Raw genomic sequence first — 17,002 nt, forward strand, 5'->3', positions numbered from 1 at the left:
GAACTTGGTAAAGCCTCCTTGGAAGGGTTCACCATGCAGAAGTAGCAATTGCTTGACTGGTCAGCGGATTCATGCCAAATTCTTGGAATAGCTAACTTCATGTCTCTCTTTCCCCGTCTGTATTATCCTGCAAAGAGTCTACCTAGAGACTTTACGATATTTACTCCGTTAATCTGTCGTCTACCTAGAGACTTTACGATATTTACTCAGTTAATCTGTCGTCTATGTAGAGACTTTACGATATTTACTCAGTTAATCTGTCGTCTATGTAGAGACTTTACGATGTTTACTCAGTTAATATGTCGAATGGGTAAAGACTTGACGTCTATTTTATCACAACAAGAATATTGTGTTCAATTTTACGGCATTATATTTGTAAATTCAGAGATATCAGAAACCATCAAGCAATTAAACGATCATAACTCTCACATATCGAGAATATAGTGAATGGTAGCGTTTCGATCTTCTAACCAGACCTTGCTAGACATTCCCATCATAAACACTGACAATATTTTCATAAAGTTTTAGACTAAAATGGATTAAGGTTTCACTGGATGTTTTCTATTTCTCTTGAATTGCGTATTTCTTGCCCATAGATAAAAAACATGGAAAGTTTCGTTCAGACTGTAGATTCGATCATGTTACGTCAGAACGAAAAGAAACGGCTAGTCTCCATTATCAACCGGATAGAGAGCTATGACGTCATAGATAGCAACAACGAAGAACTAGATAAGGTACGACTGTTCTCATGAATTCTATAAGTATGCAGTTCTCGGTATAAGATGATAATAATTTAAGTACAATGCTGAATTATTTATATATTTTTTGTCCCTAATGTAACATTCGGAATATCAATAGCCATGATACTTTCTGTACAATTTACATATTTTTCAGGACTTAAAAAGAACATTTACAACGTTTGTAAAATAAAATTATATATTATCTCAACTGTGTAGGCCATGCGAGAGCAGGGGAACCTCCACCTTGATCTTACATGTCCCATGCCGGGATGTGTCACCCAGTTAACAAGACAACTTGTAAAAGAGGGCAGTGCGATAAAACTGAGAGAAACTTCTTCAGGCAAGGTACAGTTATCACGTTTGATAATGGGATTAACGTTCTAAGAATAGATTTTATTGTACTTGTCCCATGTCGAAATGCGTCACCCAGTTAAAAAGACAACTTGTAAAAGAGGGCAATGCGATAAAACTGAGAGAAACTTCTTCATACAAGGTACAGTTATCACGTTTGATAATGGAATTAATGTTCCAAGAATAGATTTATTGTTTCCACACTGCTCTGCTAGACTCGTTTATTATTAATCTGTAGATGAAATGGGTTATCTACTGATTAGTTAGTTTTGGAGATTTCTGCAAATTTTAGGTTGGTAATATTAGACTATAAATGAATTAAATTTACATTTACCAATTTCATTTTGTTTAGGTGGATGTGCACTGTTTTCTCTTCACGGACATGTTTCTCATTTGCAAGCCACTAGGGAAGAGAGGAGACAGAATGCGAATCATACGACAGCCATACCTCGTTGAAAGGTTGAAAGTCCAGGAACTCAAGGATGGGGGAGGTTTGACAGTTATTTACCTGAACGAGTTTAACGTTGCCACAGCAGCATTCATCTTGTACACTCATGAACCCAAGATCTGGCTAGAGAGCATCAGGAAAGCACAAGTAAGAGAGAAGTAGTTACCTAGAGGTAGAACTTACAGAGATTCAGTCAAATTCAGAACCCCTACCCCCAAAAAAAAAAAAAAACGGGCTATAATAATAAGAAATAAAATTAACACCAGCATATTGGAACTATGGGTCAGAATTAAATAATTTCCTGTTTTTGGTGTTATTCAATATCGTTGTATTACTGCTTGAAGTAAAAAAAACATTAACACCAGCATTTTATTAACAACGGTAAAAAGTAAGGCAATATCAGATAGTATAATCAAGGATAAAAACCCAAACCAGCTTATCATAATGAAGTGTTGAAACAACACACACTATTTCTTCAAATACAACCAACACAGTTTTATCCTAGTATTTCTACCTTTTATCTTAACGAGCATAGCCACTTTATTACCAAATGTGACACTGAAATTAATCACAGTAGATCCTTTGGTGAATCAGCATTAATTTTATGGATTTAATTAAAATTTGGGGTGTGATTTCCCGAAGTGGGCAGAGAGCATATCGCTCAATATGTAGCTTTGTGCTAAAAAACAAATGAACATTTCAGTAGCAACGAATCATAATATATATTAATAGTATTAATATTGAATTCAATACAGAAAATATGAAATTTATCATTTCAAGTGAATTTATCAAGAAAAAATAGTGATTATAAACATAGGAAAAGATCAAAACAAAATTATTCTTTGAACATTTCTGAATCTGCTTTTCCCATAATTAATGAGTGTTACAAAAAAGCAGAGAAACTTATATATTGGAAAAGAAAAACTGCACATAAGGGTAGGCTGCTTAATGAAAAGTTAGCAAATGAAATAATGATGATAGAAATGATCTCTAGTATTGTTTGGGCTTTCATTCAAAATGAGAAAGCATTTCAGTAAGTAGTTTATAATCAAGATTAAATTAGTAGTAATAGGGTAAGTGTTATTATTCCTACGTATATAAATAAAATACTTCCAAAACGGTAGTGTACTGCAATACAAACCCACGGTTTGTACAGGAAATGGTACAAACTGGTACAGGAAATGATTTTTATGTTAATGTTAAGTATTAGTAAGTTTAAATTAAGAACAAAATTACACAATGACCTATCTATGTTCTGCCCACCACGGGTATTGAAACCAGGTTTCTAGCGTTGTAAGTTTTCAAAGATACCACTGTATCACTGTGAGGCTTTTGTTAGTGGCACCTATGGTAATATCATGTGTTCTTCAATGTAAACTAGACTCAACGAGAACAGACATGTACAGACTTGTTTACTTTTATTTATATTTCATATCAGTTCCAAGTTTACACTTACCTTCCTGAATGTAAACTGTACGAAAATTGATGAAAAGCCTCCTGGCTCATTAAATTTCATTAACTGTTAGTTACCCTCAACATTACTATTTACTTAACACAGCTAATCATATCGTGAGAATGATGAGCCACTGTTTACATTGTTCATATGATATATTATAAAGCTCTCCCAGGTTAAACGTTGTCAACTTACTAACTCAGAACAATTTCTATGTTAGTTGGGCTATAAAACAATGAGAGGAATTTATTGAACAAAAATTGGAAATCAAATTTATCCCCTGATGAAGAAGTTTACTTTCTTAAAGCGTTCTGAATGTTGGATTTCTTTTCTAATGTCAAGTGTGAGGATGTCTTTGCCAATTCATTATAAATGTCCAAAATATTACGTGTTTATTTATCAATATAGTGGTTCTAAATATCCCGGTCTCAAGAATAAGTCTCGTAAGCCCGCGATCTCTAAAGCAGTTAAAAGCCGTTTATATTTCTCTACTTTTATCTCTATAAATGCAAAGTATTTCCACTTTGAAATTTGCCTTAACAAAACTAGAGCTGGGAGACTGTATCAACAGATGTTGTCTTAACGTGGAGATATGGCTTTAAGTGACGATATTTCAACAATCATAGAGCGCTTACTTACGTAACTAAATCAAAGAGGAATTTATCATGAATATAAAAAATGTATCACAACTGAACATTTGACAATACATTCGTGAACATCAGAATGTTTTCAGAACCGATGTCAAACTCAGAAAAATTGGATGGATAACATAACCATGAATTCGTCATTTTGCAATATAACTGCGTTATATCCAAATCTGTTCTAAAATAATAGGTCATCAAATATGACTGTTCTAAAAGAAAAAGCATTCTGATGTCGGTGTTCGGTCTGTTTTGTTGTTTTTTTTTAATTTCGCGCAAAGCTAATCGAAGACTATCTGTGCTAGTTGTCCCTAATTTAGCAGTTTACGACTAGAAGGAAGGCAGCTAGTCATCACCACCCACCGCCAACTCTTAGGCTACTCTTTTACCAACGAATTGACGGATTGAACGTTACATTATAACACCCCCATGGCTGAGAGCGCGAGCATATTTGGTGCGACAGGAATTCGAACCTGCGAACCTCAGATTACGAGTCGGACACCTTAATCCACCTGGTCATGCCGGAGCCCAGGGGTAAGCCATGATAGTGTGTGTGTTTTTTCTTATAGCAAAGCCACCTCGGGCCATCTGCTGAGCCCACCGAGGGGAATCGAACCCCTGATTTTAGCGTTGTAAATCCGTAGACTTACCACTATGCTAGCGGGGGGGCAGCCATGATAGACTTAATATATTTCACAATTTATAAACACTTTAGGGACAGACAGGATGATAGATGAGAAAAAGAAGAGTTAACAGGTGTGTATGTATATATATATACACTCACACACACACACATATCATTCCACCAGTGTCATGACAATATATCGTACACCAAGTAAACGACATTTCATACATTTTAATAACGATCAAAGTCATTTTCTATAAAAACTAACATGAATTTCAAAAATAAAATTTGGTTGTATAGAAAAAAATGTTTCTTTTCTTCCAACTTTTTTCTGTTGCGTGTTTTCTGGGTAAAGATAACCGTGTATAGTGCTCAGTAAAACTGTATGGATCACAAAGACTTTGTTAATATCATGTGTTCTTCAATGTAAACTAGACTTAACGAGAACAGACATGTACAGACTTGTTTACTTTTATTTATATTTCATATCAGTTCCAAGTTTACACTTACCTTCCTGAATGTAAACTGTACGAAAATTGATGAAAAGCCTCCTGGCTCATTAAATTTCATTAACTGATAACTCAGAAAACATAAATTTCTTCACTTCATATTTAAACTGTTAAGTATTGTGTAGAATATTCTTTAACAGGGTCACCTTTTGCTACTTTTACTTAGTTTCAGGTTTTATACAATGAGATATTCAAGGAAGTAAAGTCAAAGTAGAGATACACTGTCACTATAATTCACTATGCAAAACAAAGATATCCCATTGAAAGTTGAAATGAATAATATGTTGGATACGTTTTACTTCATCCTCGTTCATGCTGTTTCATGTTTTTCATATGTTTGACTTATTTTTTATGCAAATGTCTAATTGACTCATTGCATTCAAATTCATCGAAAGAAGAGAGAGATATATCTCCCAGCTATTGGATAATTTAGATTGCCATAACCTGTAATTTTATGTTAAGACAAAGTCCTTCAATTGTACTTTTTCTGTTTGTTTCACAGGTAAATAAACCGTTTTACCATAAAAAATACTTTTTTTTATTAGACTTGAGTTTCTAAGTGTTCTTCATGTTGTGTATATTAGTTTCTTTTTTGCTTGTGAATAAACAAACACTTTCACATTTTTATGTTTGATTTTTCATCCAGTATTTAGTAAATTAATGATTCTATTTTAATCACAACAACTTGAATAGTTTCATTGATCAATATTTGCAAATTATTATATTTAATATGTTGATAAACTACATTCATTAACAACAGGAGCTCTATCAAGAGGCCAAGAAAACCTCTGAACTTGATTTTGATCTAATGGATTACTTAGAGGAAGATGAACTTCTTTCTAGTGGTAATCTGGCAACTTCCAGTTCTAGTCACTCTAGTTTAGCTCATTCCCATACTGAATCTGTAGACACGTCTAGTGATCCAGTCTCTACAAATTCAATTGGAGGACTCTCTATATCACCAGTAAGTTCTAGCTTAGGACCACAGATATCTTTAAAGAATGAACATCTGAAACTTCTTCTGAACTAGCACACTATATTACTATAATATTTTATCAACAAATCACATCATTAATAAGTTTTTCATGTTTCAAGTTTGTGTGTTCCAATAAACATTCTTTATTGGTAGTTTTATTTAACTATGGTTATCCTTTATATAAAAATATGCATTAAACAGATAAGAACTATACAATATTTTTTCTAGCTCCATGTTTGTAAAATCTATACATAAAATTAAAAGAAGTTTTAGGAACATGATTTTATCTCTGATGTGGCCAGTTTTATCCACTTGCTTTCTGCTTTACGTACGTTTTAAATTACTATCATGTTGTTACGTATTACAGTTTCTCTAGGACGAGTCTCCAATTTATTATTATACGTACCACGATTTCAAATAGCTTGGAATTTTTATTTCAATTTAGAAGTAAACTGCATATTGATATGTATCAAGTTTATGATATTTGACAACAACATTGGTACACACAATTTTCTTTCTTAACGCAAATATATTTTAATATACAAACAACAATACAATTTATAATAACGGTTATTACTAAAAGTTATTACAAATAAGAATTTTCAAACAAGAGTTTTACAAACTTACAAACAATACTGATCTTCTTTCTGGTGTGGAACTGAATATTTTGTCGAAGATTCACGGAGAACGAATTAATTCTGTGTTAATACACAGGTACACGTCACTTGACGGGAAGCCAGCTGGTTTCTTCTCTCGTGAGTTTTTTTTTTTTTTTTTCCGCTTAGGTTATACGATGTCTTCGTAGAAATACTAACGTCCAAAGTTAATTCACTGAAGTTATACGATTTGTAATGTTCAAAATATATAAACGTTCCTGATCAAATATTTGTGGTTTTCCGATTAATAAGCGTTTATCACAGTTATAGCTTTGATATTTATAATATACTAACTATAGTACACCACAGTGTCAAACTGTCTCTCAACTCGTCGATTTATAAACCTTAAGGCCAGGTTTTCGACAGTTCAGTTGGCGATAATACTGGCAATCACTAGTATTTTACATACACATAGAGTAGATTATTGATTCTTATGTTCGAGAATCGTCTAGAAATTTATTGACTAGGCAAGAATTTCGCAATACGCATTTAAATACATGTATTTCTTGTTGCTATTAGTCATTGCTTGTGACTTCCGTTTTTGCAAATTAACATAATTTTTGAATTTATTTATGTACATTTTTTTTTTCATTTTAAGAATAGGATCTAATAACTAATGAATCAATGGGCAATTTTTAAAATAAAATACCAGATACTTTCTGTATTTTCCAAGTGTTCCAAGCTTTTACAAACCTGGTCTGTATACATTTTCGAAGAATAAATAAGTAGAAAAGTGCAAAAGTGATAAGATAAAGAAATTACACTTTTTATAAATAAATTACCTTTAAAATTATGATTTTATTTAACTTTCTTGACAACGTTTCACAGCAAACACTTTTTATCAAGTTAAAAACAAACCTCTCGGTTACTGACAGCTGCAGGAACGTTTTGAAAGAAAACAATATACAAGAACAAAACGTAACTCGGGATATAACAATGTAAATGTTACTAACACTGGTAAACTCATTATACATCGTTATTTCATGTTCATTCTCACAGTTGCCCAAAATATTGTAAATAACTGGTCTTTATAACATATTGTACGATAGTCACTTTCTTTTGACATCATCTATTGCGATAGAAGTGTTGACAAGTTTCTCTGCTGTGTTAAGACTAATTAGTTATCCTTTGTGACCACGTGGGACAACTTTAACGTTTGAAAGGTTCTGTCTCTATCATCTGATTTCATAACGTAATGAAACCCCTATTACAGTGATGGTAATTTGAGTATACAGGAATCGCCAAAGTGTCGGGGAACAAAAGTAAGTCTTCATGTGAGATTTACAGAACAATTTAACGACACCGGAGGAGGGAGCCTAGACATAAAATACAAACAACGTTTATCTGTATTATGGTCGTTTAGACCATTTTCACATACTTAATATTTTTTTCATTTTTTTATAATTCATTCATGAGCATGAATATCATGCTATTTCATGTATAACTAAATTAGTAAAATTCTCACACAAGTAATCTTCAGTCGAGTAACTATTTCAGAATTTCCTATTCTTGTTCACCTTTGATGAAAAACTTCCAGCTCCTCATCTTCACTAATTTTCGTTTCTAAAAAATGATTTGTTTTGTTTTGTAATTTCTCGCAAATTTACATGAGGACTATCTGCGCTAACTGTCCCTAATTTAGCAATATAAGCTAGTCATTACCACCAATCGCCAACTCTTGGACTGCTCCTCAACCAACGAATAGTGGGATTCACCGTCACATTATACGATCCCACTGCTCAAAGGACGATCATATTTGGTGTGACAGGGATTCGAACCCGCAACCCTCATATTACGATCAAGCGCCCCAACCACCAGGTCATGCCGAGCCCAAATGATTTGTATTAGTTGACAAAAATTCGTTAACTGCCATTCATTTCACTTCTTTCAGGGAACTTCTCCTAGTCTCTAACTTATCAGTTCCTGTGATTACCTTTAATTACATATCATCAGTTAGGGCCTAAAAGTGTGAATCTAACCATAGTTCCTCTTGCATTACAAGCTGTAATTTTGGAATTTAGTTTCCTTTTACATTTTTATCATTCAAAGCATTTTCATCTCATTTTGATATAAGATTGTCTTTACTGTAAAGTTTTTCACTTTCCATAGCCATCTTTAGTAGATTTTATTTCTTTGGATTTTTTTGAATTTTGCCCAAAGCTACATGTGTAACCATCCCTAATTTAGTTGTGAAAGACAGATGCAACTTTTAGGCGACTCTTTTACCAATGAATAGTGGGATTGAGAGTAACATAACGTCCTACACGGCTGAAAAGGCGAGTATGTTTGCTGAGACAGGGATTCAAACTCGCGAGATTGCGAGTCAAGCGCACTAATCTTGGGCCATGGCAGGCCCACCAGTGTCATGACAATATATCGTACACCAAGTAAATGACATTTCATACATTTTAATAACGATCAAAGTCATTTTCTATAAAAACTAACATGAATTTCAAAAATAAAATTTGGTTGTATAGAAAAAAATGTTTCATTTTCTTCCAACTTTTTTCTGTTGCGTGTTTTCTGGGTAAAGATAACCGTATATAGTGCTCAGTAAAATTGTATGGATCATAAAGACTTGCATTTCATACCCTTTGTTCATGTGCAGATTTACATGAGCTAAAGGGTATAAATCGTACTTTGTTTTCGGTTCTTAAGATAATCGTGAAACATTTTAATTAAGTACAGATTTTACACTGTGAATATTTACATTTCGTGATACTTCATAATCACCTACACGAGATTTTTATGTGGAACTATTTAATTGTTTAATAACCACGTACTTGAATATTTTTATATCAGATATTTGTTTAAAATAATACCCCAAGTCTTAAAAAATCTTTGAAGGTCAACGCCAATTTCAGGTGAGGAGAATTAATTTTCGTGACAACGAAAATTTTATGCATAGTTAAACACTAAACAACACAATGGGCTATCTGTGCGTTGCACACCACGGGTATCAGAACCCGGTTTCTAGCATTGTAAGTTCGCAGACATTCATTCCGCTGTGCTATTGGGATGGATGTCAGCGAGGATGCGGTTTTTTAAGCAATGAAGCAGATCTGTTGTTAAAAGGTTATTTTGAAGATTACCAAATCCTCGTAAAAACATAATGAATTTTTATACACATGCTTAAGGTATTCCAGGGCAGTATTGTGAAAATTATCATTAAAAAACACAGAACATTTTAACAAATTACGTTTGTTTGTTTTTAATTATGGCAATATAAAATTAACGAGTCTATAACATGAGTAAAATTATCAATTTACTCACAAATGAAAGAAGTAAATATTAATCACTGAACGTTTACTTCTGTAAAATAAAATAGTTCTTTTAATTTATCATCACAAGTCGGGTGCTCTCATATCGTGTTTAATTAATTATGCAATATATCTAACTTGTACTTAAGTTGTACAGGGTGATCAACAAACACAAAAGTCACCTCGAAACGAATAAGAAAAGCAGAGAACATAAAGCTCACTTATCCAGCAGAAACTCAAAAGGATACAGTTTTAAAATTATCCGTATTCACACGTTCTTTATCCTTCAGGGCCCGGCATGGTCAAGTGGTTAAGATATTCGGCTCATAATCCTTGTCACACCAAACATGCTCGCCATTTCAGCCGTGGGGGCGTTATGATGTCACGATCAATAACACTACTAGTTGGTAAGAGAGTAGTCCAAGAGTTGGCGGTAGATGGTGATGGCTAGCTGTTTTCCCTCTAGTCTTACACTGCTAAATTGGGGACGGCTAGCGCAGATAGCCCTCGTGTAGCTTTGCGCGAAATTCAAAACAAACTAAATTCATTATCCATGACTATGTCGCTACCACCGTGTTCTAAGTGTTTTTTGATATTGCGAAGAAGAATGATATGTTTGAATTTCTGTATTAACAGATACAGCTGGCTTAAAGCCAGAGAAACAGAGATGAGTTATGAGGTTTTAGTTACATATGAGTTCCAAAATAAATCAAAAGAAATAATAAAATATTCCTTAATTCGTATAATTCAGCTGTTGACTAAATCTATAAGTTATTCTTAAATGATTTTTCCAACCCTTAATTCAGTATCATGTGGTTCTCTTTGCCAGACTAGTCAAAACCACAGCAAAGCTGTGAGTTTCGAACTTGGAAGCCTACGCAACCCTAGCTTAACTAAAGACAGTGGACACGAAAAGCCACGTGCGCATAGCTTCGAGACGCGCACTGGACCTGTCAGTGTAACAGTCACATCACCTCCTATCGATTATAAAGTAGAAACTAGCCTTACACTCAAAGCCTGGTCTGAAGGAACCGAAAACGTCGCAAGGAACAAATGTGACTCAGAGATCTCTCGCAAATCAAGTTCCATTCAAGTAGGTCACTTGATTAGTATATAGAATGATTACTGTTACTTCAATATATCAGTATGGTAAATATTTTTTTAGTTAGGAACTTGAAGTTTGTTTGTAGTTGTTGTTGTTTCTTTTTAGAGAGGGAATGGGAAGGACCCGCGTCTCCTGCTACGACTGATATTGTCCAATTTGACAGCTACCAAACTTATACATGCGGAATGACGTATGTCCAGCATTTGTAAATAAAGTGTGAATAATCAACGCCTCAAGAATGGTTGAATGAGTATTTTCAGTTCACACTGAATTATGATGGCTGTGAATATAAAGTTAATTTAACACTGTAAGATGCGTTATTATTGCTATACTAATAATTAAATTGGCAAAAAACATGTTATATGTTCTTCCAAAATATATCACTTTATTACACTTAGAAATCATTGGTTGCCAAAGTATTATTATGTTAGTGGAGTTCTTCCTTATCTTTTTATTAAAATATCCATGCCATGTCTTGTTCCCCTCAGTGTGGATTCCTGTACGTGATAATGGAACCTCCCAGGGAAGGTTCTGTTCTTTCAGTTTACCTCCTCTGAGATCTAAACATCCACCCACTTGTTTGTCGTGCGTAGTGATCCGAGAAGGGGAGGAGAGGATCCTGATGGTCATGGGGTCCAACCCTAACATACCACTTTCGCCTTGAATTCCTGTAGGCGGGTAGCCCCCCACTAGGGTCAATCGGCTGGTCCACCTGGGCTAGGATCAACCAAGTACCAGTGTTAGATGCTCTCAACATGTGTTGTAGACATTGTATATGATGCTGGTGTTTGGATATAGTGCTCACAAAACCCTGGCGTTGCTGCAGTGTCCTTCTTTGACATTGTAGTGCGTCGTAGGGCTCTGTGGTGGGTGAGGTCAGTGGGCACCGAAATATTAATTTATGTTATTATGGATCCTTCAAATAAAAACCTAAATAAAATAGTGAAAACAGTCAATAAATAAATGACCACGTCTTGAAGATTCTATGCAGTAATCTTCCATATCTGTAACACCTGATGTACTTCATTTTTTTATATTGCATTCACTTTCAGGCAAACCTTTAGGGCAAATGTCTCCCGTTTTCATTCAGAAGGGACTGGAGAGACGTGCTGGCTCTCCAAAGTCGGTAAAAAAGCTTCGATCTGGTGACATATTGGTGGAAACATCGACATCTCAACACAGTGAAATCCTCTTGCATTCAAAGGCTATTGGGGATACACCTATTGAGGTTACCTCGTGCTACTTTGAATTCGTCACGAGGAGTTATTGTTGAGAGGGATTTGAAGAACATCCCTGAGTCAGAGGTTCTCGCTGGTTTCTCCACTCAAGGAGTGTCTGCAGTGAGGCATATCTCCACTCGCAAAGATGGAATTATGATGCCGACAAAATGTCCTCATTTTCACATTTGCATCACCACGCTCAACTGCCACCATTAAGACAGGTTATCTTAATTGCATGGTGCGGCCATACATTCCAAACCCTCTCAGATGTTTCTAGTGTCAGCGGTTCAGTCACTCAAAGATGTCATGCTGTGGTTCCTTGACGTGTGCTCGTTGGGGTGGCAAGGACCATGATGCCTATAAGTGTGAAACGGACCCTCATTGCGTCAATTGCAATGGCTCTCACCTGTCCTACTTTAGTTCTTGCCCTAAATGGTTGGAAGAAAAAGAGGTGCAGCGTTTGAAAACGATTTATAATATTACTTATTCTGAGGCTCAAAAGTTGCTGTCCTCCACTTCATCTCGGAATATGCTGCTGCACTTCGTTTCACTACTACAGTGGGAGTGTAGTGGGATTCTCCAAAATAATCGTTCTTAAACGAAATGAAAAGTCTTTTGACCTCCATGGTTTAAAAAATTGATGAATCAACGTCAACACCCATGTCTGTCCCTAACATACATTCCAGCAAACCCCAAGATCCACTTTCTTTGGTTCCTGGTACAGGCATTTATTTGGATACATCTTCTTCTCTCACCCCAAGATGCAAAACAATCATTCGTTCGCGTCCTCAGTCACTGGAATCCCCTTCCAACAACAAGACCTGCCCAATCGACCCAGGGCAGGATCAATGGAGGTCGACACACCTCCCTCGAATAAAGACAGTAAAGAAAAAAGACGTGATCGTAAACAGAAGGGCTCTTCACCCAATTCGCCTACACATAACTAAAAATGTCTTTCCTTACAGGAAACATTTCTGAAACCTATCAATACAGTCACCTGCCGGCAGTTTTTTTAGTACAGAAATGACAGACCGTGTGATGGATGAGTGCATGGAGGGGGTGGCACTGTTGGTTGGTCATCATGTGCCCACCCTGTCTTTGCCACTCGACACACCCTTGGAGAATGTAGCCATCCGTGTTTCCTTGGGCCGTACCATCACTGTTTGTTCTATCTACCTGTCACCTGGAGAGACATGTGATCAATCAGCCCTTGATGCTCTCGTTGAACAGTTGCCATCTCCCTTTTTAATTCTGGGGGACTTTAATGGACATCATCCTCTATGGGAAAGTGCTAATATTGATAGGAGAATATTGAGCGTATGTTCTCTGATCACAACCTTTCGTTTTCAATACTGGTTTTTATACTTATTTTCATGCACCAAGTCAGTCCTTTACCGCTGTTGATCTCTGAATTCGCTTTCCTTCACTATTTTCCCACATTTCATGGAGGGTTGACAATGACCCACGAGGCAGTGATCATTTTCCTTGGAGAAGATGGTTAATGCTCGTCTTGTGTTGTTTCTCTCATCAAACAACCTCTTCTCGTTCCCCCAGTGCAGGTTCCGACGATAGTGCTTTTCCATGGACAACCTGATTCAACTTGAAACGTCAATCAGAGTAGCCTTTCTCAAACGACAACATCTTGTATCAATATTCTTTGACATTGAGAAGGCTTTTGCTACAACATGGAGGTATGTCATTTTGCGAGACCTCCATTTATATGGATTACGTGGCCATTTTCCCATTATTATTAAAAACCTTTTAATGGACAGGCGATTTCAAGTCGTGTGGGTTTGACACTTTCCTGTTCTTTTCTACAGGAACTTGAATCCCTTCAGGGCTGTATTTTGAATATCGCACTTTTTAGTATACCACACATTAAGCAACTATGGGTCAAATGTATAAGAGCACTGAACATTCTTCATGTCCTCTCTTCCACCACTTGGAGAGTAGATCGATGTTTTGTGCTAAAGATATATCGTGTTCTTGTTCGATCGAAACTAGACTGTGTATCACTGGTCTATGACTTTGCCAGGACCTCGACCTTGAAGATTCTGGACCCCTTCATCATCAAGAACTTTGGCTCTGCACCGGGGCTTTCCCCAGTTTAGAGCTTATACACAGAGTCTCATTAGTTCGTTCCTTACCAAAGCATCCCACCTGGAGTTGTGTTTTTCTACCCCGGTTGGCCATGCTTTTTCAGGACAGACGATCTGCCATTGCTCCTATTGGCCTTCGTATCAAGGCGCAGTTGGATGAATTGTGTCTGTCCTTGAATAGCATTGCTATATCCACTGGACAGCCCATCCCACCATGACTTATTACAGCCCCCAAATGTGTTCTTTCTTTAAGTCATCTGAGAAAAGCAGATACTCCCAATTGGAAATACTGTCTCTTATTTACTGAACATCTTTCGAACCATCCTCTCATTCCTATTTATGCAGATGGTTCGAAACCAGGACTGGAGAAGCCAACTTAAGGTATCTAACGCTGCTATTTGAACTACCCGTTAGTCATTCTGGCGAGTTATAATAATTAACATTTTGCGACAAGTATTTTAAAATTTGTATTACGTTACTTTCGGAAAACGGCCGTGACATCAGATAACTCGTAACCAGGACTTTAAAGACCAACTTCAGGTGACTAACGCTGATATTTGAACTTACCCTTTTGTCATCCTGGCGAGTTATGATAATTAAAATTATGCCACAGAAGGCCCTTTACAACTTGTATTACTGCAGTTTCTCTCCTACTGCTGTAAACTAGATATGAAAATTGGATTTAATGCTATTTATGTTTTTAATTCAAAAATTAAACTTTGTTTTGTTTTATCTTGATTCATTTTTATGAATTTTAATATTTTACTTTAATTTTAACTTTCTACCGGATGTTTGGCGCAGATAGCCTAGTTGCTTTGCGCTATAAAACACCAAACCAACGAAACATGTCTTGAGTTATGTTAATGAATGTTTCAGTTTTATATTTTAAAATTTTTTTCTTGCTGGGTGCTGACGACACCATTTTAAAGATATTTGTATGGCAGGTTTGCCCTTGACTTTGGCCCATGTTATAAGTGATACTGCTCATCTCACTCATGTTTTTACATTTTTAAGAGCCATTGGTCTTTTACACTTAATTTAAGGTTTTTATCGGACTGTATAGTGTTTTAGCATGATTTATTTTACACATTTTAATGTTTTAACATGATTTCTTTTACACATTTTTAACTGGAAAGGCCAACTTCAGTCAATCGCTTAGCGTGGGTAGTGAATGATAGGGTGCTGACTGGCTGGCTTCCCCCTAATCAGTAGTTAGAAATTAATTACAACAACCAATCGTTTTAGTATGTTTACAATAAATACAGTTCATAGATAAGTTTCCTTTTTAAATCAACTTAAACAAGTCATTTATTACGTCCTTGCTGATGAATGATGCTAGAAAAACTCGTAGGTTGAACAAACAAATTTAAAAAATATGAAACCTCATAACTCGAGTATTTTTGAAAGGTGAGCATTCCTTTATCAGGAGAACCTTGGAATCCTTTCCCATTTTGCTTCTGGCGAAAAAAAATCCACCTTTCAAAAACACAATGTTTAATGATTTCGTATTTATGTTCTTACTAATGTATGTAGAAACTGGCATTAAAGAAGTTACAAATAGTTTAGATACAATTAAGTAATATTATAGAATAACAAAATATTTAAACACTAAGAACAAGATTCGTTAACTTAATATTCATTCAAAGCTATATTATTACTCATTTGTTCGTTTGTATAATTCTCAGAAATAGTTTCCAACTTTGATCAACAGAACGTTCGGGTTTCGTAAAGTCTTAATGGTAATTCTAAATTCCCTTAACGTCTTATTTGTCATTTTAATATACTAAAACAAGATATGGAATATTTTGCAAAGAAGGTTCGTTGGATTTTATTTTTTTGTGTTTTTAATTTGCTATTTCATTGTCGTCAAACTTTTTGCTTCGGTTTAACGTATTTTCGAAAGAAATGGTTTAAGTTAGAATACATAAATTAAATACTTTTTTCTTATTTCAAAGCAGATTCCTTTTATCCAAACATTACCAGAAACCCTTAAAACAGATGGCCTGTTAGGAGACCCACTTTTGCCTTCTGTTAAGGCGACAATACCACAGAACCAAGCACACAAACCACCTCTTCTGAAGACAAGGCACGTGTTTGGACAACTGAGTTCCAGCGCAATGGCAATTGAAGAATCAATTCATGTGTCTAATCTCGAAAGAAATGATGCAATCACTCGCTCGGTTACATCAAACAGCACACTTGGCATGGGTGACGTTGACCAACGTATGAAGATGATAGCAGGAGACGACAGACGTTATCATACGACGAGCTCTGCAGAAATACGAAAGAGAGAAAAAGAACGGGATAGTAGGATTCATAAACGATTCTCATGGAACAGTAACAGATACAAAGCTGAAATAGTTGGATTTGAAGCCAGTGATAGAGGAAAGCTGTATGAAAACACATGCAATTCGAAATGTCTAAGTTCAGATTCTATCAATAGCTCCAGCGGTATAGAAAGCAGTAACTCTTCATTTTATAGTGTGGGAGGACAGGAGTACCCAACGGAATCGAATATTGGTACTCCCGAAATCTTAAATGATGGTGATAGAGACGAGACTTGTGGCAATCACTCTCAATTATCCAAAATTTCTAGTCCAGATCTGGAACCAAAACCCAACTTCTCGTTGAATGTTAGCGAGATGATGGATGGAATTACATCTGTCCAGATTAATCTGACTGGTGGATCCAACCTACGAAATAAAGTTGATCTGCGGCGAATGAAGGAGTTGATTTTAAACAGCTACTCAGTTGAAGCGTCGTAAGTTGTTTGTTGCTACCTATCCCATTCTATCTGTATATAAATACCATACAATAATAGGGACGAACATTTGTATTGTAAACAGCTAGATAATAATGAATTTGAATTCTCAAACAATGTGTCCGAATGTAAGAATGTTACAAAAATAGAAAATTAAT

At 35.6% G+C, this 17,002-nt stretch overlaps 1 protein-coding gene across 1 annotated transcript in view; it reads left to right on the plus strand.

The window, feature by feature from the left end:
• The window catches only part of LOC143223974 (pleckstrin homology domain-containing family G member 5-like), a 111,137-nt gene that overhangs the window by 92,367 nt on the left and 1,768 nt on the right, over positions 1 to 17,002 (plus strand). Inside the window, exons 16-21 of the mRNA XM_076452442.1 lie at positions 597 to 734; positions 957 to 1,085; positions 1,444 to 1,686; positions 5,528 to 5,731; positions 10,489 to 10,752; positions 16,042 to 16,844. Coding sequence (XP_076308557.1) covers positions 597 to 734; positions 957 to 1,085; positions 1,444 to 1,686; positions 5,528 to 5,731; positions 10,489 to 10,752; positions 16,042 to 16,844 — 1,781 coding nt within the window. The remainder of the gene's footprint in view (positions 1 to 596; positions 735 to 956; positions 1,086 to 1,443; positions 1,687 to 5,527; positions 5,732 to 10,488; positions 10,753 to 16,041; positions 16,845 to 17,002) is intronic.

This window comes from Tachypleus tridentatus, chromosome 8 (assembly GCF_004210375.1).
Source record: "Tachypleus tridentatus isolate NWPU-2018 chromosome 8, ASM421037v1, whole genome shotgun sequence".
In the NCBI taxonomy this organism is placed as follows: Eukaryota; Metazoa; Arthropoda; class Merostomata; order Xiphosura; family Limulidae; genus Tachypleus; species Tachypleus tridentatus.